Source organism: Microcebus murinus, chromosome 11, assembly GCF_040939455.1.
Source record: "Microcebus murinus isolate Inina chromosome 11, M.murinus_Inina_mat1.0, whole genome shotgun sequence".
NCBI lineage: Eukaryota > Metazoa > Chordata > Mammalia > Primates > Cheirogaleidae > Microcebus > Microcebus murinus.
Window position 1 is genome coordinate 54,208,901 of NC_134114.1, and position 19,299 is coordinate 54,228,199.

A 19,299-nucleotide genomic window follows, 5' to 3' on the forward strand; every position below is an offset into this window, starting at 1 on the left:
TGATAATTTTCCCCTTTCACTGAATGATCCTGTTTTTCTTTTGAAAGTTAATCCTTTATACTAATGTAGGTTTTCAAAAGTTTGCATTGGCTTTGGTAGGAATGAGAAAGGCCCTCTGTGCTGGAATTAGATGAGAAACATTCCTCTGTTTTTCACTCTATTTTCATTTCTCCTGTGAGAATATTATTTTCTCTGATCTTGCTGAGCCATTGCTATTTATTATATTAACTCAAGAGAAGGGATGTGATTTGAACCATGTCTGATAGTTTTTGGAGCATGGCATTGTGGGGATTGGCTCTAAACTTACCTGGTTCAGTCCAAGGACACTTCCTTTTTCTCAAGAGCTGGGCCCCAGCAAGGTGGGGGGCCCAGGAAGGACACTGTCTGCCTACTTCTTTGAGATGATAGATGTTTTTTCTCATGCTCAGTGCCTCGAAAGAGGTTATTCCTGAGCAGAAGAGATCTTCCCACAAAGCCTTCCCCTCACACCCCCCACCACAGCCCTCAGGTTCACCTGAGATCGTCCCTGGTGTCCTACCTGTCCCCTCCCTTCTGCTCCCTCCATGTGCTGGTGATACTCTTGCCAACTCACTACATCTCTCTTCCATCCATCTAGCCCTATCTCCTGAGAAGGAACCTGGGTTCCAGTCCTGTCTCTGCTACTTCCTTGCTCTGTTGCCTTGTGGAACTTACTGATACTCTCTGTGCCTCATGTATGAATGGGGAATATAAAATCAAACGCCTAGGGTTATTATGAATGATATGGTTCCTGACAAGCTGTTAGCCTAGTGTTTAAGACAGAGTATAAACTGTTGGGGAGGTGAGTGTGGAGTAAGCACCGTGATGAGAAGGTGTTGAATGTGCTTAACTGAGCGTATCATTGATAATATCTGTTTCACTTGAGTGACACTGTACTCAGTCTAATCACCCCTTGCACACACACCTGTGTTCCCTCTCCACTCATTCTGCTCTCAGCTCAACTCCTGTCCTGCCCACAGTCTCACTGGATCTTCAGCCCCCCTCCCTGACACCTGTAACACCTCCCCATCACTCCCCCTCTTCTCTGGATGGGCAGCCTCACCCCTCTCTCCTGTCTTGCTCACTTCTGTTCCACCTTTGCCACCTCAGCTGCCTTCTCTACTCCTGGAAGCCCACAGCCCTAGTGGGATCCACCCACAGTGGGGATGTGTGCGAGGGGCCGGGGCTCCAAGTAGGGTTGTGGCAGAGAAGACGGGAAGGTTAGCCAACCAGGAGGACAGAGCAGGCTGCAAAGACTTGGTGAACACATGGTGGCTGGACTCTGTGTAGGTGGGAGGGCTGAGAATGAGACGGTGGCCTGAGTAATGGGGACATCAGTCCCATAAGACACTCTTTAGAGTGAGGGCTCCAGAGCAAATCAATTCAGGAAATGCTGAATGTGCAACTGTTTTCCCCTTGTGGCTACTCCCACTGTCCTTTAGCTCTTTGGAGGCTCTGAGAAGTCCTGCGGTTCAGCCTATTTAATATTTGCTTATCCTTCATATTTGAGCTCAAATGTCAGTTCTTCAGGAAAGTTGTTTCTGACCTCCCAGAGATCAGCTCTCCCTCCGGGCTCCATGCACTCACAGCACTTTCTATTTTTCCTCCAAAGCACTTACCACAATTTGTAATTGCATACTGTATTTGTGTGACTTTGGAAAAACTATTATTTGCTTAGCTCACTAGATTAGAAGGTTCCTGAGAATGAGCTTTGCTCACCACTAAATCCCTGGCATTCCCAAAAGGGCTTGGCCCACAGCAGGTGCTCAGTATATAGACCCAGAATGAATGGAGGGGGAGAGCTGATTGTTGGTGAGCAGGTTTGCTTCTCAGCCTTGGGGTGGCAGTGATTGCTAAACATTTAACCATGGGCCGCCACTGGAATGGGCAATTCCAGTACTTGGATGATCATTAGGAAATATCTGCTGAAATGAGTTGCTTTTTGATTTTAATGATGAAACAGAATCTTTTGGATTTGAAATTTTTATTTCTCTCTGCAGCCTAAGGAGTCCCCCCCTTCATATAGCTGTTACCAACAACCATATCACAGTTGTAAACAGCTTATTAAGGGCACAGCATGACATTGACATCTTAAATCAGGTAAGCCAGACAAATAAAACAGAAGCTGGAGAGTCTATGTTTCCATGCAGCATGTGTTTATGGGGAGTTTTGATCAAGTTCAAGCTGCCCTAAGAATTCGGAGTGAGGGGAGCATGGTCATTCTTTTTATCCTTTCCTTCTGTAACTCCCACCCACTCCATGCCCACACACACCATTTGTTTTTTCTCAGAAGGCAACTGGGGTTCAGCCAGTGCATGATTAAATCCTTTATATCTACCAGGCCCAGCACTTTGATAAACAGTAGCTCAGAGGTAAACTGCCAGAGGCTCCTTAATCAAAAGCCACTCTCCAAATGTGAAATGTTGTAATTGGCAGGGAGCCCTTCCCCACAAGAAGGAAGCTTTGTTTCTGTATTAGAGACAGTAAGTGTGTCTTCCCTTAGCCTAAAGGCAAAAGAGACCTCTTGGGGGAAAAAAAATCACTGCTGCAAGTTCAATCAACTGGAGCAGAACCAAATGCCTCATAAAAGCAATCCATCACTGGCTGGAGCTGGGAATGCAGAGGTAGAATAACAAAGAGGCCGGGCATGGGCACTGTGTGAGCCCGGCCTGCTCTCTGGGGCTGAGCCACTCTCTTCCAGGGGGCCTCCGAGGGAAGAGGCGCCCTTTCAGGGTCCTGCCTGAGGCCAGATGAGACCTTCAGGCTGCCTCTTCCCAAAAAAGCCTCAGGGGTGCCCTTCCAGGTTAGGGAGACGCCACAGTGCAGTGGGCATACCTGTCCTAATCCACCGTGTGGCCCTCAGTTTCCTCATCTGTGAAACCAGAGCATTGACTCAGATCTCTGCAGTCTTCCCCAATTCCAAACTATGAGTTAATTTTTGCTCTGAGCCGAATAAAGACTCATTTATGCACTCATTATGCACTTCTGTTCCTTCCTCCCCCTGGGAACCTATCCTCTCCACCACCTGCATTTACTAACCCAAAAGTTTTTTTGAAAAGAAAAACCTTTTGTTATTAAATATACTTATGTATTCAACTATGTTAATGCCCCAAATCTTTCCTAATGGGCTAAATCTTTGCTAGATACACAGACCCTTGTGCTCAGATGTGAGTTTGCTTTCAACAGAATTGGCTAGATGTGCTCTAGGGTAGGAATGTTCGTTAGGCTTGCCATCCATTTACAGAACTAGACTTTATCATTTCTTTTATTTTATTTTTGCTAGGCCAGGCATACACATATAAAATTTAAAAATTATATTTTAAACATAAAATATTTATACAAAATAAGAAAATATAAATAAGCTAAGAACCTTGAATGTGTTTGTAGTCCTCACCAAAGAAACATAACTCTTGTTAATGCTTTAGTGCATTTCCTGTCTTTTAGGCTTGTAGCAGTGTTGCCAAATGGGTTTTGTTGGCATTTGATGCATTACAGTGTGTCTCTGTTCCACATTGGTATAGACTTTTTTTTTAAGCCAGTCAAATTTAGCAGTGGTATAGAGTTTTGATAGGTTAGTGTAAGTATGATGTCTTGGAAGATGTGTCCCCGGAAGGGGACGTCACCATCTAAAGAAGGGTCCTTAATAAATGATTTTTTGGCAATAATCATGCTGACACTCTAAGCAGGTTGGCCCTGTGCTCTGGTAGGAAGAGTCCTGGGCTACACACCATTGCCCACCTATGGGACCCTGGGAAAGTTGCTTTCCCTTTCTGGTTAGGGGTTGGGCTAGATCATATCTAAGGTTCCTTTCTGCCTTACATTTTTTAAATTTCTCATGGCAGAGACAGCAAACCCCTCTGCATGTAGCTGCTGATCTTGGAAATGTGGAGCTGGTGGAAACCCTGCTGAAGGCAGGCTGTGACTTGAAGGTTGTTGATAAGGTAATTGCATGGACCTCACTTTGATCAGCGGAGGTGGTTGCTCAGCCCTCCCTGTTGGCCCTCAGCCCTGAGCGGCAGCATTAGCATACTCTCTCTGTGAAAAGGCACAGGCTGGAGAAACCTTCCATCTTCTGTCAGTAAAGCATTCCAATTTTGATTGACATATGTCAGTAAGAATTTTCACTCAAACAAAATGTGTTTTAAAATTCAAATTATTTATTAAAATTTTGAAAAGATTATAGATTCACATGGTCCAAAAATAAAAACATAACTAGTAAGGGTTTTACAGTAAAAATTTCCCACCTACTCCTGTTCTTACATGCCTGACACTGGCTATATGTATCCATTATTATAAATTTCTTCTAATTTCTTCCAGAGTTTCTTTAGGCATATATAAGCAAACATAAATACATTATATTCTTGTTCCATTCCTCTGCTCTTTTTAGACACTGCTGGCATACCTATATACAGTATACTGTTCTGCATTTAGTTTTTTTCCCCTTAACATTACAAAGTGGAGCTCTTTCCATATTAATAAATGGAGAGGTTCTTCATTCTTTTTTCTTTTCAACTGCATGGTAGACCATGGTATGGACATAATTTGTTCAATAAGTCCTAAACTGCTGGGCATTTAAATAGTTTCTAAGCTTTTGCTATTATAAACAGAGCAGCAATGAATAAACTTACATGTGTTTAAACTTTTTTTTTTTAATTAAAGAAGTTGTAATTGTGGTAAATACACATAAAATTTACCGTCTTAGCCATTTTTAAGCATATAGTTCATTAGTGTTAAGTATATGCATATTGTTATGCAATCAATCTTCAAAACTTTTTCATCTTGCAAAAGTGAAACTTTACACTCATTCAATAACTCCCCATTTCTCCCTTCCCCTAGTCCCTGGCAACTACCATTCTGCTTTCTTCTGTTTCTATGAATTTGACTATCCTAAGTATCTTATGTAAGTGAAATCATACAGTATTTGCCTTTTTGTGAGTGGCTTATTTTACTTAGCATAATGTCTTCAAGATTCATCCATGCTGTAGCATGTGTCAGAATTTTATTACTTTTTAAGGCTGAATAACATTCCACTGTATGTATATACTGCATTTTGTTTATTTATTTATTCGTCCACGGACATTTAGGTTGCTTCTACCTTTTGGTTATTGTAAACTTTATTTTATTTAATTAATTAATTAATTAATTTTTTTGAGACAGAGTCTCACTCTGTTGCCCTGGCAAGTACCATGACGTCAACCTAGTTCACAGCAATCTCAAACTCCTGGGCTCAAGCGATCTTCCTGCCTCTGCCTCCCGAGTAGCTGGGACTACAGGTGTGCACCACCATGCCCAGCTAATTTTTTCTATTTTTAGTAGAGACGGGATCTCACTCTTGCTCAGGCTGGTCTCCACCTCCTGAGCTTAAGCAATCCTCTCACCTCTCGCCTTCCAGAGTGCTAGGATTACAGGCGTGAGCCACTGCACCAGGCCTGTGAACTTGTTTTCAAAGAAAGATGATTTTGTGTCTTCCAAGGGGTACAGTAACGCAGGCTGAGCCATCGGAGGGTTGTCAGAGCCATGCTAGGTTCCAGCCTTACTGAAAGGTGTAGGAGGAGGCTCCTGGGGACCAGCCCTGTCAGGTGCTCACACACACCATTTGTCTTCAATCCTCACATCTCCTCTGTGAGGTGGACAGAATTACTCATTTTGAAGAGAAGACTGGAAAGATTTTGATGACATTAGGTCACACACATGTAAGAGGCAGAGCCAGCTTTGAACTCAAGCAGGGACTTCTCTGTCATCCAGCGCTTTCCTACAACTGTTGGCAAAGAGGACTTCCTCCAAAATGTGAGGTTTCCCCTTCCTTGTCATTACCCACACAGCTCCCTAGCCAGCACCTCCCGAATTCACAACGCAAGCCCAAGTCCACCCTGCTCTAGTGCAGAATCACACATTCTACATGTGTAGGATCTGAAGTCGTAATAGGTTATTTTATTTTTCTCTGTGTGTCAGTTTCTAAAATTAACTCTTTTTTTTCTGGTCCTAAAAGTAATATGAGCCCTCGGTGGACAATTTGGAAAACACAGAAAAGCATAGGAAGGAAAACACAACCACCCACAATTCCATCACGGGTGGAATTCCACAACTTTCACCAGTTGTGCCTGGTTAACTTGGTTAACATTCAGTGTTACTATTCTCCCTATGCTTTCTTTTTGCAATTTATTCTACTTTTTCATTAATACTTAACACCTCCAAGGCAATTTTGTGGGTAGAGAATCTATAGTGTTGGGCAGGCTTTTATGTTGGGGACCCTGGTACTTGGGGACTGCATGTTCCAGTTAACGTAGTCAATGCTACCACTTGACTTTGTTTTCAAAACAAAAGCTCACTGTTTACTAGGCCTTACAATTTTATTTTCCCAGATTTCCCTCTTCCTCCTCCTCCTCTTTTCAGGGTCTGGCACATAGTTGGCACCCAATGCATATTTAATTAATGAATAAAGACTATCTTTTCTGCCGGCTTCTACAATTTTTACCAAATGTAAGTGTTTCTAAGACTTCACTAAGGTCTGGATAGGAAGAAATGAGCTAAGGTTTGGTGTAAATTTGGCTTTTCCAGAAGCCAGTCCTCTCAGACTGAGGCAACACAGAGCTTGCAGAGGATGGTACCCCAGACTCCCCACCCCTCCACAGGCAGAAGTGTTTGGACTTTCACCCTAGCATAGGGAGATCAACAATCTCCCTAGGAAGAATTTCTCATGAGCTTGAAAACTCTGGCTCTCTGAATACTGCCTTCCCAAAATAGGCTAATTATGGTGATTCAAATGGCTTTACATGCCAGAATTTAGACAGCATACAATTAGAGGCTTGCTAAATGCCTGCAAAATGCAGTTCTTCCTAATTTCATTACTATCTTTTTTGATTAGAGGCTGATTACTTACTTTCAGCCCTAATTTTCCAGCTCACCTAGGTCTTAGCGCCTAGACTAACAACAAAATCATTTGTGTTGGTGGGAATTGCACTTGTTGTAAATATCTAGCAATGTAAGAGAATTCTTGGGATACATTTCTGAATCCATAAGGGTAGAAACACAGGTTCCTAAGATTGGAACTTCTTCTGGGGTTATTTCTGACCATTAATTTTAATTATCTTCAGGGTCTCTGAACAAATTCTACATGGGTCATTTGAAAAGCAAATGAGAACCACCATCCTTTGCTCAGGAAAAAATGTTTAGACATAGAAATTGTACAGTGTATGAAGTCTAGGGAACTCTGCTTGCAAAGCTGTGCTTTGTGCTCTATCCATCTTGAGAAAAGTACACCTTCTTGTAATCTATATAAGACACCATGTGAGCTTCAGGCAGCTCATTCCCCAAATTATGTCCAGAACAGCCTTTTTGCTCATCCCATTTGATTAAGATTTGAGCCCCTCACCCTTGGTTAGAGGCCATATATATAGATATATATACCATATATATGTGGTGTAATATTAATGGGAAAAAATTCTCGTGGATGTCCAGTGATCTGAATTCTGTGCCATGAATTACTAGTGTTGTCATTATTGATGTTATTTTTAATAAGATCCAGACCTCTTCTGTCTTATTACTCTGCCTTCCTCAAAATGTGTCTTCTACTTCCTGGTCTGAAGTGGCTGTTCAAGCTCCTGCCATCATATCAGCATTCCACTTAGGAGGAGGAGGGATGGACGGAGAATGCCATCCACCCCTCTCTTTAAAGATAGTTCCTAAAAGTTGCATGTGCCCCTTCCATTTACATGCCAGTGGCCAGAACTTAGGTCACATACCTAACTGCAAGGGAAACATTCAAATGGCACATATTCTAAGGGCCTTATATGCATTATCATTTACCCCTTACTGCTATTCCATGGGGCAGTTATTAAGACCCAAAGAAGCTAGAACTGGGCAAGTTTACCTAGCAAAAGAGGTGGGAGAGGTAGGGAGGGGTAAGATCAGGATTTGAACCCAGGCCCTCTCGTTCTAAAGCTAGAGCTCCTAACTACCAGGTCACACCACCTGATACTTTCTTTAACTTTTAGCAAGGGAAGACTGCCCTGGCAGTGGCCTCCAGGAGCAACCATAGCCTTGTGGTGGACATGCTCATTAAAGCAGAGAGATACTATGCCTGGAGAGAGGTAAGGAAGGGTGATCCCAGCACAGCAAGGGGCTATTCTGGAAACCCCATCTTCTTATGGGGCAGTGTGGGATCTGTGTAATTCTTTTTTCCTGCTCTAATGGGCTGAGCCCTGGTAAGTACAATTATAACTGTCCCTTCTGTCCTGCCCTGCCCCCATTAATGAATGAGCAGCTGCCTCTTCCTTTGCCGGCCTCAGACGTCAGAGCTGAGTGAGAGTGCATAGAGTTCCACTGGGCTGAGCAGCCTCATCCGTAGGCTCTAACAGGCCTGGCGTGCAAACCCCTGGTGGTTGACGCCCTGGCTGTGCCCTCTGTCTACACTCTGGCTATGGGCTGTTCCCAGAAGCTCTAATGAATGGTAAAAATATTTCCTTTTTTCTGTCTCTGTGGTTTTCAACACTGGTTTTTTGGCACTCTAGCATTCTGTGACGGTCATGAAAACCTTATTCATCTGAAAACACGAAAAATCTTGTCTCTAAGTCATTATTTTTGCCGTTCTTTCATTTTTATTTCCTCTGGTATCTGTCACTCATGCAGCTTCTCAATAGAATGCCCTCCTCTCCCAGATTCAAGTCTATGTCCTCAGGCAAGAATGTCCAGACACCACCCTCAACTTACTGTGATATGTCCTTTGCATCTCAGGCTGCATGGCTACCTGTGGTCTAGTGTGTGAACTTCAGAATTCAGGTCCTCATCATTCAGGTGTCTCCCCCTAGGAGCTGCAAACCTGGGCTGCTGTCCACTTGGCCAATCCTGGGACATTTCTCTTAAATCTTTAAAGCAAAAAGCATTTATTGGTCTCCTCTCTCACAATCCTGTTTAATTGGCTTAGGAGTCTTGATATATATGGATCCTGTTAAAGGTTGCACCATCCTCCCTGCAACTTTTCTTGCCTATAAAACAAAACAAAAAAACCTATTTTGCCTGTAAAACAAAATAAACATTTTTTAAAATGATTCAAATTCTCTGTTTCATCTCCTCCCTTCCTCTTATTTCTATAGTTCCTCCTTCTCCCCGCCTTTTTCTCTTCCTCTTTTCCTATCCTTGTGCTCATTTTCTTAAATCATCACTGTGTTTTACTAAAGACAACTTTAACCAAGTTCCACCTTTTCTATTTCTATTTGAATTTTTGTTTTTATATTTTCTTTGGAAATAGATGTATTCATTGGTTCTATTTTTAATACCTGCATATTTTAGATTTTTTTTTTCTTTATTCTTACTGGGGAAAGATGATGCTGAATTTTTTAGATTCTTTTGGCTAGATAAGAATAAATTACTTTTCTACCAAATGAATAAATCCTCTTTCCTAACAAATCTTTAAGAAGTAAGAGTTAGATAAACATTGAAAACCATACATTATATATAAATATAGCTGAGGGAAACCCCACCCCCACCCCCCAAAATGGTCAGCATTGTTCACTCTGGTGAAGACTGAGATCATGAGGTCTGGGTGGGAGGCAGACTTGTATTTTAATACATATTCTTAATTTTTTTTTTTTTTTTTTACCAAATGCATTTATTATTATTTCAAATCCTCTTAGTTCATTAAACAAGTTTATATCCTGGCCCAATACAATATGGTTCCTAATGAAAAGATTAAAGGGACCCTAACCCTAATTTCCTCTCTTACTTATATCTATATATCTATTAAGCTAAACACCCAGTCATATATTGTTAAATTCAGTGGTTCAGAGGCAAATAAGAGCTTCCTAAAAATTTGGCTTATGTTATTTTAATTTCCACCAATTCTGGCTCATGTTATTCCTGCAAATAGTGCAGTGCTTTGGCAGATAAGCTATTTAGTGTTTTCACTGACTGTTGAGAAAGACCTGGGCTTTCCAAATCCCCTCCCTTTTCCTACGGAAACCTGAAGGACCACCCAACCAATCCTGAAATGCACAAAGCATGCACACTTCTTTAAAAAATGAAAATGCTAGGCCAGGCGTGGTGACTTATGCCTGTAATTCTAGCACTCTGGGAGGCCGAGGTGGGTGGATTGTTTGAGCTCAGGAGTTTGAGATCAGCCTGAGCAAGAGTGAGACCCGGCCTTTACTGAAAAAATAGAAAGAAATTGGCTGGACAACTAAAAATATATAGAAAAAATGAGCTGGGCATGGTGGTGCATGCCTGTAGCCCCAGCTACCCGGAAGGCTGAGGCAGGAGGATCGCTTGAGCCCAGGAGTTTGAGGTTGCTGTGAGCTAGGCTGACACCACGACACTCTAGCCCGGGCAACAGAGTGAGACTCTGTCTCAAAATAAATAAATAAATAAATAAAAATGCTACAGCATAAAGATGAATGCTGGAGCATTTTGTATTCTTCCCTTTGCCTTCTGGTTTTTGGGGTTTTGATTTTGTTGGGATCATCATTGTTTTAGGAGGTGGAATGAAGAGAAAAGGACAAAGCAAAGTGCCCATGGTTCCCAAGTGCGTTGGCTCTCCCTACCCTCAGCCTTCCCTCTTGTGGGATTCCTGGGAGTGAGGTGTAGTGGAAGTAAAGCTGAGGCCAGGTGGGAGCAGACCTTGCCTTTTACAGTCTCTAGAACAATTATGAGTAGTTCGTGCCTCTTATTCCTATTCAACGTCTGTACACAAAGCTCCAGATACTAGAGAAAGGTCTTGCCCTTCTTCTTGGCCAAGCTTCCAAGGAAGAGCTTGGAGAGCTCTTGAAAACCATGGTCCTATATCCTTTCCACCCTTTTCCTGCCCCAGCATTGGCTTCCATCTTGTTGTTCAGAATGTCTTTCATTAAAATTCACTTTTATTTAAGTGAAAGACAAAAATAGAAGTCACTATACACAAAAAAAGGAAAGGAGAGTACATTGGAATCCTAAACCTTTTGGTGGGCTGCATGTCCTTAACTGATATGCAAACTTCTACAGGAGAACTCTCTGGAGGCCTGAAGACATTGGCATGACATGCATTTCTAGGAAGGCAGGACACCTGCTTTCACTTGGAGATTTTTTTCAGTTTTTTTTTTTTTTTATTTGATTCTGCAGAAGGGACAAAAAGAAACTTCAAAAAACCAGAAAACAAGATGTCTATCTAGGTGTAGTGCTATGGGGCTGAGCCTGGCTGTAGTGACTTAAAACTAATCGGTGTCTGCTCCTGTCCTCTCCACTCCCTTGGCTAGCTCTTCCCCAACCCCATCCTGAGTTAGGCTCCTAGTTTGCTCTCTTCACACTCACCAGAGAGCAGGAGGAATTGAGGGAAAAGCTATGGAGTCTTATTAAGAATATACCCGATCTGAGACCCACCAAAGCTTTGATATGAGAAGATCAAATACCCAAAAGAAGAAAGGGAGATATGGGTTCAAAGGAAGGCCATTAAAGATGTGTTTGTTGTTGTGACCTTTCCTTCCCCAAGACAGCACCTCTGTTTTCTTGTAGGGTGGGAAAATATTGGTCAGCAGCATGGGACACCACATTGCAAAATCCCTCACATTTCCTGAGTCAGACAGACAGTACTCCAGCTTTTTATTTCACACATTTGCCTCCATCTTGGATGAAAAAAACGACCCAGTGACAGATGACATTGAATACGTAGTCTCAGTTATCACCTTACCAACTATATCTAAAACATATGCACGCTCTGAAATAAGGCAATAAGTGGAACATGTCTGAAACCATCTGAGATGATTGTGTTCAACTTAGGAGCGTCATGAGAGCGTCAGGGACCCGTCAACAGGCTTTACTATGACGTTCAAGCAAGATCACAGTCTGGAGACCAGGCATATCCGCATGCTCCTCTGGAACCTAGCTTACCGTCAGCTGAAGGCCAACCAGTGGCAGAAGCTGGCCCGTTCATGGAACTTCACAGATAACCAGATCAGAGCCATCGAGGAACAGTGGTCAGGTGAGTACAGCTAGATGACATGGGCCTGAGGCATTCAGCATTGGGAACAACAGTCCTTCCTGGTGTGAGATCTTCCAAGTAAGTGCCCGCTGCTCATATAAGCAGCAGACTCCAAGGGCCCCAGGAATGGTGCTTTGTTGAAAGCTAACACTCATGGGAATCTGCAGTAAATTGAAGTTTGCGAAGAATTATTATTTTTTGAGCCAAATCAAAAAGGTGGTATTTAGCCTAGAAAGAAATTAAGGTTCCTAACTGAATGGGCACTAAGGAACAAGGATTTAACAGTTTGATGTATCACTGGGAAGCCAGTCTGGTTTCTGGTATTCCTTGAGATTGTCCGGAGTGTGTGGGTTTGTTCCATAGTCAGAAGTCTTACTGTTTAGGGTTTCCATCCAGGAAGAAGAATCTCTTAAACAGGGCAGGTGGGGGAAGGGGTTCTTGTAGGACAATGGCCTTGGGACAGACTTGGCTGCCCCGTGAGAGATGTGTGTGTGGGGGGGGTGTATAGACTCAGAGGCTGTCTTGGCTGGATGATTCCAAGCAATGGGATCGTTTCAGCCAGACTCAAGCTGCCAGAATTAGTGAGGTTAGCACAGCTGGATTCCTTTGCTTTGTTTTTTTATGGTTTGACCAAAACCTAGGAAATATAGGAAGTTTGCTTGGCATTAGTCAACTAATTAGCTTTATAAACAAAGAAACAAATGGTTTTCTTTGCGTGGTTTTTTTTTCAAAGCACTCCCCTCAATATGGATATCATGAGATGGGAAGGTGCCCCATGCTCAGGGGTTGATTTGCATTAATGATTGCCAGGAATAATAGAGGGCAGACCTACGGCCCCAGGGCACAGGCAAGTAAATTATGGAACTTTTTATTGCTAATCCTAAGGATACATTTTCATGTGAAAAAATGGAAGTTAATGTGTTGAAAACATTGAATATTGACTAGTTTCTGAAAAGACTTCTTTGTTACGATTTCTCCTTTGTTGCTAATTAGGCATGTAGTATTCTGTAAAGTCTTTTAGCCTTCTGGAACTCTCTTTTGACCTTCTTTGTTTTAAAAACAAAGAAATGTCCCCAAAATACAGTGTGCCTTCAGAGTACTTGCCAGCAGGATACTGGGGCTTTGAAAGTGTTTCAGTGGAGCCTTTGTGGAGTGCCTGGAGCATGTTTATATCTGTCAGATGAGGGAGACCTCAGCTTTCTCAGTCATGCATGTTTGATGGAGTTTATAATCTAGTTGGCACGACAACAATAACATTCACAATTCAGTTATAATCCAGGAGAAGGCTACCACCAGCACCAGGGAGCTTCTGGGCTTTTGAGCGAAGCAGTAACACATTGATGATGGTATTTAAGAAAAACTAGTTTGTCAAGAGCAAGAAGGACAGCAGATTTGCCCAGGAGTGCATTCTTTATGCATGCAGTTCCCTCTCTCTAAAATGCCTGTACTCTCGAACAGTCTGTCCAGTGAACTTTCTCCCCAGAGCTCAGGCCATCCTTTTCACAGCATCTGTCTGCTCTTACACACTCTCCCACAGAGCAAGGAGCCTGTCCTGTGTTTGTAACTGTGAACTCCTGTTGGGAGTGACAGTGGCTTCCCAGCTCCCTATCCCAGCACCTCCCCCATTACCTATCTGGGTGAGGCGTCCAGTGAGCATTTATCAAATGAATAATCCTGACCCAGGGGATGCCGACTTCTCTCAGAGCAGTTTTCTTGAAGCTGGAGTGGCAGTGTGGTACATGCTTGCTGCCCTGAGTGTGGTTCCTGGAACAGCAGCAGCAGCAGTACCCAGAAGCCTGTTGGACGTGCAGACTCTCACTCCAGGCCTAGGGAATCAGAATCTGCATTTTAATAAGATACCCAGGTAAAATATGCACCAAGAAGTGCTGGCCTAAGTTAGTGCTACCCGAACACTGAAGCAAAGGTCCACATCTCATTAAGGTTGTCCATTACTGCCAGGCAGGTACCACAGCTGTCCTGTCTCTTGTATACGTACTTCCCTGGGTGTGTGCCAACCACAGTAGGTGCATGGCAAGGGCTGGAGTAAATCCAGATGCTGGTTATCATATAGTACCAGTGAGGGCAGCTGGGAGGGCTCGCTTTAGCAGAAGAGGAATGGACGTGCAGCCACAGCCATACAGAAAGTCTAGTTAAAATAGAGATCATAATAGAAAGAGACATCAGCTTGTGGTGTTTTACCTTGGACCTCTTGTGCTTGGCACAGGAGATGAAAGCTTCCGTGAACATGGCCATAGGGCTCTGCTCATCTGGCTGCATGGAGCCCTGATGACTCAGGCTGATCCGGCCAAGTACCTGTATGAAGAGCTGGTACGCGCAGGTTTCCCAGAACTCGCTGGTGAGTGACAGTTTCTACAAATAGAAACACCTTCTCCTTTAAAATGGCAGAGAACAGTGAACAGAAACACCTCCCTGAACAGCAACAGGCCCATCTCGGTGTTAGCTGTGGCTCATACAGACACAGAGCTATGGAAGGGGCTTGTATGCTGTCAGCACCTTCTCCTTTGACGAGTGACCCAGTCAATACTGGTCATGTTTTAGCCTGGGGTTTTGTGTCACCCCCTGTCTGGGCATTTGAAAAAGTGTGGGAATGTTTTTGTTTATGTGTAGGTAGTAGGTGGGGTGGGGCAGAAATGCTAAACCCTCTCATACGGTTATAGTATTCTTCTCCACAACTAAGACTTGTTTTGCTCAAAATGCCATTTTGCCCCTGTTGGGAAATTGCAAGTTAATGTATTTGAAAATGTTACTCCTAGCTCGAGGGAAAAGGGCAGACAGGCTATTACTTTTCCAGCTAAGGGTGTTGCTAAAAATCACTCTGCCCAAATCACTGACCATATTGCTGGGGAAGATGCTTTAGAAACTTATCAATAAATTAGGTGGTGTTAGGACTCTTATGTAATAACAGCTGTTCAAGCAAGATATGAGGACATCTGCCATATTTTCACCAAAGTAATTTTATATGGAGCTGAAAACCTAAGTGAGTGAATCAGACCACTGATCTAATAGTTTCAGGCAGTGATAGGTACAAGGAATAGTACCTTATATGACATTATCCTAACATTGGAATTTTCCCCTCAACTTTAAATGTATCTTTCCTATAAAAGAGCTTCCATGAGAACTCTCAGGGAAGACTAAGATGCAGTGCACTGCAGTGGTGAAGCTAGACTGTGTGGCTCATCGCTGAACTTGAACAGACCGGTTGTATGATCTTGAGCAAGTTCTGTGGCCTCACTGTACCAGTGTTCTCATTTATTCACTAGGGAAGGAAATAAAAATGTCTACTTCCAAGGCCTGCTGTAGGATTAAATGGGTAATAGTGCCTGGCACATAGTAAGTGCTTAAAAGATGTTAGCTATTAATAATAAATGCTATCCTATTTTTTCCAGAAAAGAGTCGTCAATTCAAAAGCAAAACTGACTCAAGCTCCAAGAAATGTGCAGTTTCATAAATGCCTAAGGAAATTATATTTAAATGATTTTCCACTGAGCATTAAGTTCTTTTGATGCCATAAATTTTTTCTAGCAGTATTGATTTTTCCTTTGACTATGAAGATGGCGGTGACAGGATCCTCTAACAGATGAAAAAAGACTAATATTGTTATACTTTTCAACCACAGAAAGTCAAATATCCTTTTTGGTTTTTGCTTAAAGCAAGATGTATGTGATTTTCCCATTTCTGTCATTTGATGTAATACATGTAATAGCTTAATCTGAGGGTTCTGAACATCATGTTTAACAAAACCTGATGGTGGAGCAGCAGCATACATAGTATATGGAAAAAAACAAGGGTTTTATGATAGATAAGGTTTTTTTTTCTTTTTGAGACAGGGTCTCAACTCTGTTGCCCAGGCTAGAGTGCCGTGCTCACAGCAACCTCAAACTCCTGGGCTCAAGCAATCCTTCTGCCTCAGCCTCCCAAGTAGCTGGGACTACAGGCACATGCCACCATGCCCAGCTAATTTTTTTTTTTTAATATAGAATTTTTACTTGGCCAATTAATTTGTTTCTATTTACAGTAGAGATGGGTCTCTACTCTTGCTCAGGCTGGTTTCGAACTCCTGACTTTGAGCAATCCACCCACCTCGGTCTCCCAGAGTGCTAGGATTATAGGCGTGAGCCACCATGCCCGGCAGATACATAAGGTTTTGAAATTGGTTTTACTTCTTATTAGCTGTAAGCCTTTGGCATGGTAATATTAGATCTTAGATCTTAATATCTTAGATCTTCAGTTTCCTTCTCTATAAAGTGGGGGAAATGTCTACCTATTCCATAGGATTGGGGTGAAGATGAAGGGAGAATGCCCATGAAATGCCTAACCTCATGCCACAGTATGGAAATTATGAATCATTATTTCTTTCAGTAAGAGAAACTGGGTTTAGAAATTTATAGTCACTGTTGGCTTTAAATCATACCTACATGTAATATATTATTGAGAAAAGATCAGAAGTATATACACCAATGTCTTTTTTAATCTCTTGGTGATGTAATTGCAGGTGATTTTTATTTTCTTTGTACTTTTTGGTATATTCCAATTTTTTCACAGTGAATACACAATTTTTTTGTAATCTGGAAAGGTAAGAAGTAAATGTGAAATCAAGTATCAATTGTGTCAGTTTATTGTGTACCTATTCATCCAATTTAAGACTCTCCATTCTCAAATTCTGACTTTAAATCTTCAAGCACATAATAAAATCATAAGAAATTTCAGTCCAGTTATTCTATCATGAATTTACAGTTTTACATCTTTGTCTCATACTGACTGTAAATGGCCCACTTAATGTTATGAATGTTTAAAACAGGTACTATATTCACATAATTCCGAAACATTTAAGAAGTTATTGGGTGAAAAATCTTGTCCCCTATCTGTTCAATATGGCCGGTTTCCACTGATCTTGTGCTCCCCCAACCCCCAGAATCTGGGTAACCTCTTTATGTAAAAATAAATATGCACACATACTCTTACTTATAAAGTGTTCTAATTGTTGAATTTACATTACCTTAGGCCAACACTAAAAGATGTTTATAAATATCCTTTTTTTTTTCCTCCCCCCCCCCCTTTTTTTTTTTAACACCTGTGTTGTAAGATGTCTTTTTGAGACCAAGTTTTGCCTGGGTTTGAATTTTGGGGCTCAAGCAAACCTCCCTCTTCAGCCTCCTGAGTAGCTAGGACTGTTTATAATATTCTTAATTACAACATTCACAGCATTCACTTTAGTTTTTCCATATGGCTTTGGCATAGATACCAAAAACCATTCCTAGTTGTAGCCTAGATTCCTCAAAAAGTAAAGCTGAAGGTCAAAGTTTATGTGTAAGACCTTTTTCAGGAGTGTAAATCCAAGGAAGCAGGAGTGGAACAAAAGGGGAGTGAACCAAGGAAGGAGGAGAGCCAGGATGAAATGAATTACCAAATTGGCTTGGAATGAGCATAACTAATTATTTGATCTGGGGTTGCTCTCTTATGAGAAACATGATAGACTAATGCATCTCAGGACAATTCATACAAGGGAGAAAGGAGGAAGAACTGGATCTGTTTACAACAATGGGGTGTTAATGGTGGGTTGCATGAGTCAGGTCTAAGTGGAGCCAGCGGTCTCTCATGTCTCTACTGGGAGTCGGGAAGCCTGGGGAAGGAGCATGCACACAGAAAGGGCATGAGGTGAGGTGTGGCTGGGTTTTGCTCATGAAAACCTTGTTGAAGCCCATGAAGAGTGCAGCTGTTTGCCATAATGGTAGCTGGGACATAACCCAGAACAGTGTTGCTTATGTATCTAATATTCTGAGAAATAGCTTCAAACTTCCATAATTCAGAAAGGCCTTAGAGTACACTGTTAAAAAATGGGATTTTATTTCCCTAGATCACATTTATTCTCTGATGTCCTATTAATAATGTGAGGGAGCAAGAAAAACTATTTCCTATAATAAAATTAGAGAATAGAACTAGATCATGTTCAAATTGGAACAGGCTTCAGATTAAGTCTATCTATTTCTGCTAAAGATATGGAAATTGAGGTGCTAGACAGATTCCTCAGAGACTATTCATTTTTATGTACCCCATAAATACTTTGTGAAATAGGTAGGGTTGGCAGATTTTACTCTTATTTCACAGATGAGGATCCTGAGATTCATTTAAATTAAGCATCTGGTCCAAGATAACACAGTCAGTGATAAAACCATTAGAAGCAAGGTCTTATTCTCCTAAATCAGTTCTGCCCAGATGATTTCTTCTTATTGGCCAGCCATTGAAAAATTTCTGCCCAGGCCTAGATGGTTTGGCTAAATTGTGCAGGGTTACACTATCACAGGACAATGTTTGGATGGTTCAGAGAGGACAATGTGAGTTCAATGCTAGTTTCAAATAAGGAGAAAAAGAACATCAGAAATAGGATTATTGTAACAGGAAATTTGTTTTTGATGTTTCTGTAACTCTGTGCTAGTATTAAAAATTTTTCACTTTTAGCACTTTTAAAAAGTGATTCATGGGTATTACCATTTCCATCTATATTCAATTGTTAGAGTCCTGGAAAAATGAAGACTAATACACTGAAGCCACACAAAAAAACTTTGTGATAAAAACATCATTATTACACTTGGTCCTTAATTTTTTAATTTAAAAACAAAAATATCTCAGTTTCTACTAGTTCTAAAGGTTCCTCTCAAAGTTCTGTGTAAATTACATCTCTGTAACACTGGAAATGATTTAGTCTTTTAGAAAGAATGTGGTGAGAAAAAGGCATGTACTTTGATGATATAATCAATAACAGGCTAAACATAATAAAGTCCAGTTTCTTTTTAATTTAAAAAAGTTTTACTTAATTGCTTAAATAAAAAATAACATTAAAATAATTTCTACATATAATTACAAAAGATGGTAGAGCTTGAAAAAGTCTCTTGTAATTTTGAATAGGTTAACTTGATGTATCCATGATGTTCTAAGAATATGGAAAAGTTAAAAACTAAAGACTTCTAACTCTTGGTAAAACCAGAGGAATTAGAAGACCTCCCTATGAACACATTCGCTTTAGTCAACCACTTTTATGGAATGAACACTTGTGAGAGACTGAGTGTGAGTCGATCTGGTTCCAAGTGCTCTGGAAGCTGAGGTACTACTTTCGGGATGAATGGTCCGGGGATATTTTGCCGCAGTTGCTTGAGGAATGGTTTGCTGAAAAGATAAAAATCTGCTTTAATAATCCTATAAAATTACATACATTAAGTATCTTTCACCATCTATAATTTAAAACAAACATTTGTTAAGCATCCAGTAGAGAGAGGTAATGAAGTAGCTGTTAAACAAGATGAGAGCCTTCTCCATAAGGA

General features: G+C 41.4%; 2 protein-coding genes across 6 annotated transcripts in view; one reads left to right on the top strand and one right to left on the bottom strand.

Moving 5' to 3' along the window:
* ANKDD1B (ankyrin repeat and death domain containing 1B) overlaps window positions 1–15,431 on the top strand; it is a 54,428-nt gene extending 38,997 nt beyond the window's left edge. Inside the window, 7 exon segments of the mRNA XM_076008125.1 lie at window positions 2,019–2,030; window positions 2,032–2,118; window positions 3,861–3,959; window positions 8,013–8,108; window positions 11,761–11,962; window positions 14,187–14,318; window positions 15,370–15,431. Of these exon segments, the coding sequence (XP_075864240.1) occupies window positions 2,019–2,030; window positions 2,032–2,118; window positions 3,861–3,959; window positions 8,013–8,108; window positions 11,761–11,962; window positions 14,187–14,318; window positions 15,370–15,431 (690 nt within the window).
* A 3,323-nt stretch (window positions 15,432–18,754) lies between these two features.
* POC5 (POC5 centriolar protein) overlaps window positions 18,755–19,299 on the bottom strand; it is a 32,107-nt gene continuing 31,562 nt past the window's right edge. For all 5 annotated transcript variants that reach the window (XM_076008128.1, XM_076008127.1, XM_012783893.3 and 2 more), the window contains one exon: window positions 18,755–19,144. In XM_076008128.1, coding sequence (XP_075864243.1) covers window positions 19,001–19,144 — 144 coding nt within the window. In that variant the 3' untranslated portion in view covers window positions 18,755–19,000. The remainder of the gene's footprint in view (window positions 19,145–19,299) is intronic.